Raw genomic sequence first — 793 nt, 5'->3', positions numbered from 1 at the left:
ACGACGACGACGCGGCCAGCGGGTACTCGCCACCGATACCGAAACCAAGGATACCGCGCGCAATGACGAGGAACCAGAGCGTGCCATGGTCCGAGCCGCCGTACGCCGCGGCCGTGAGGATGCCACCGACGATCAAGATGGCGCAGGTCGCAACCATGCAGTTCTTGCGGCCATACATGTCGCCGAGGAAGCCGAACGCGAGCTGGCCGAGGACGGCGCCGATGAGCGCGGCGGTCGAGACATTCGACTTCATATCGGCCGTGTACTCGTCCTTGTATTGGTGCTTGAGGATAATGTTGACAATATTGACCACCGAGAGGTCGTACGCGTCGTTGAAGAAGCCGAGGCCGCGGAGGAAGAACTTGTTGATCATCGCCGTGGGTGGAGGGGAAGGCAAATGGCAAAGTGAGCTGCTGAGGAAAAGGTCCTTCGTGAGGAAAAGGTATTTTTGTGAGCAGACTCTGCGCGTCTATGACGACACAGGAGATACTACCGCCGCGTTCGACTGCCGATACAGCCAGCATCACGGTCGACCGAACGTCGCAGGCGTCGAGGTGACCCGCCACCTTGTCTTCAACGCGTTAAACTCGCCATTGAACCCGGACAACAACGTCCAACAGGCTTATGGTCTGTGCACTAAAAAATCTTGTGCACTAGCACACAGGTATTGCATCGTAGATGGTTCATTGGACGCCCCGCCTGGGGCCTTGCAGTGGCCATCGCCCAGGACTTGGCACGGGCTCGATTGGGTTCAACGCGTTTTTCTCGACCGATTCTGTTTAACCTGCCCGTG

The 793-nt window shown here is 58.0% G+C and overlaps 1 protein-coding gene across 1 annotated transcript in view; it reads right to left on the bottom strand.

Annotated features, from left to right (window-relative positions):
• Positions 1-373, bottom strand: part of SPRG_21860 (hypothetical protein) — a gene marked incomplete at both ends in the record, with an annotated part of 1373 nt that extends 1000 nt beyond the window's left edge. Inside the window, one exon of the mRNA XM_012356388.1 lies at positions 55-373. Coding sequence (XP_012211778.1) covers positions 55-373 — 319 coding nt within the window. The remainder of the gene's footprint in view (positions 1-54) is intronic.
• Positions 374-793: the final 420 nt, after the last annotated feature.

The sequence above is a fragment of the Saprolegnia parasitica genome (assembly GCF_000151545.1).
Source record: "Saprolegnia parasitica CBS 223.65 unplaced genomic scaffold supercont2.453, whole genome shotgun sequence".
Lineage (NCBI taxonomy): Eukaryota > Oomycota > Saprolegniomycetes > Saprolegniales > Saprolegniaceae > Saprolegnia > Saprolegnia parasitica.
This window is presented reverse-complemented; position numbering and strand designations above follow the sequence as displayed.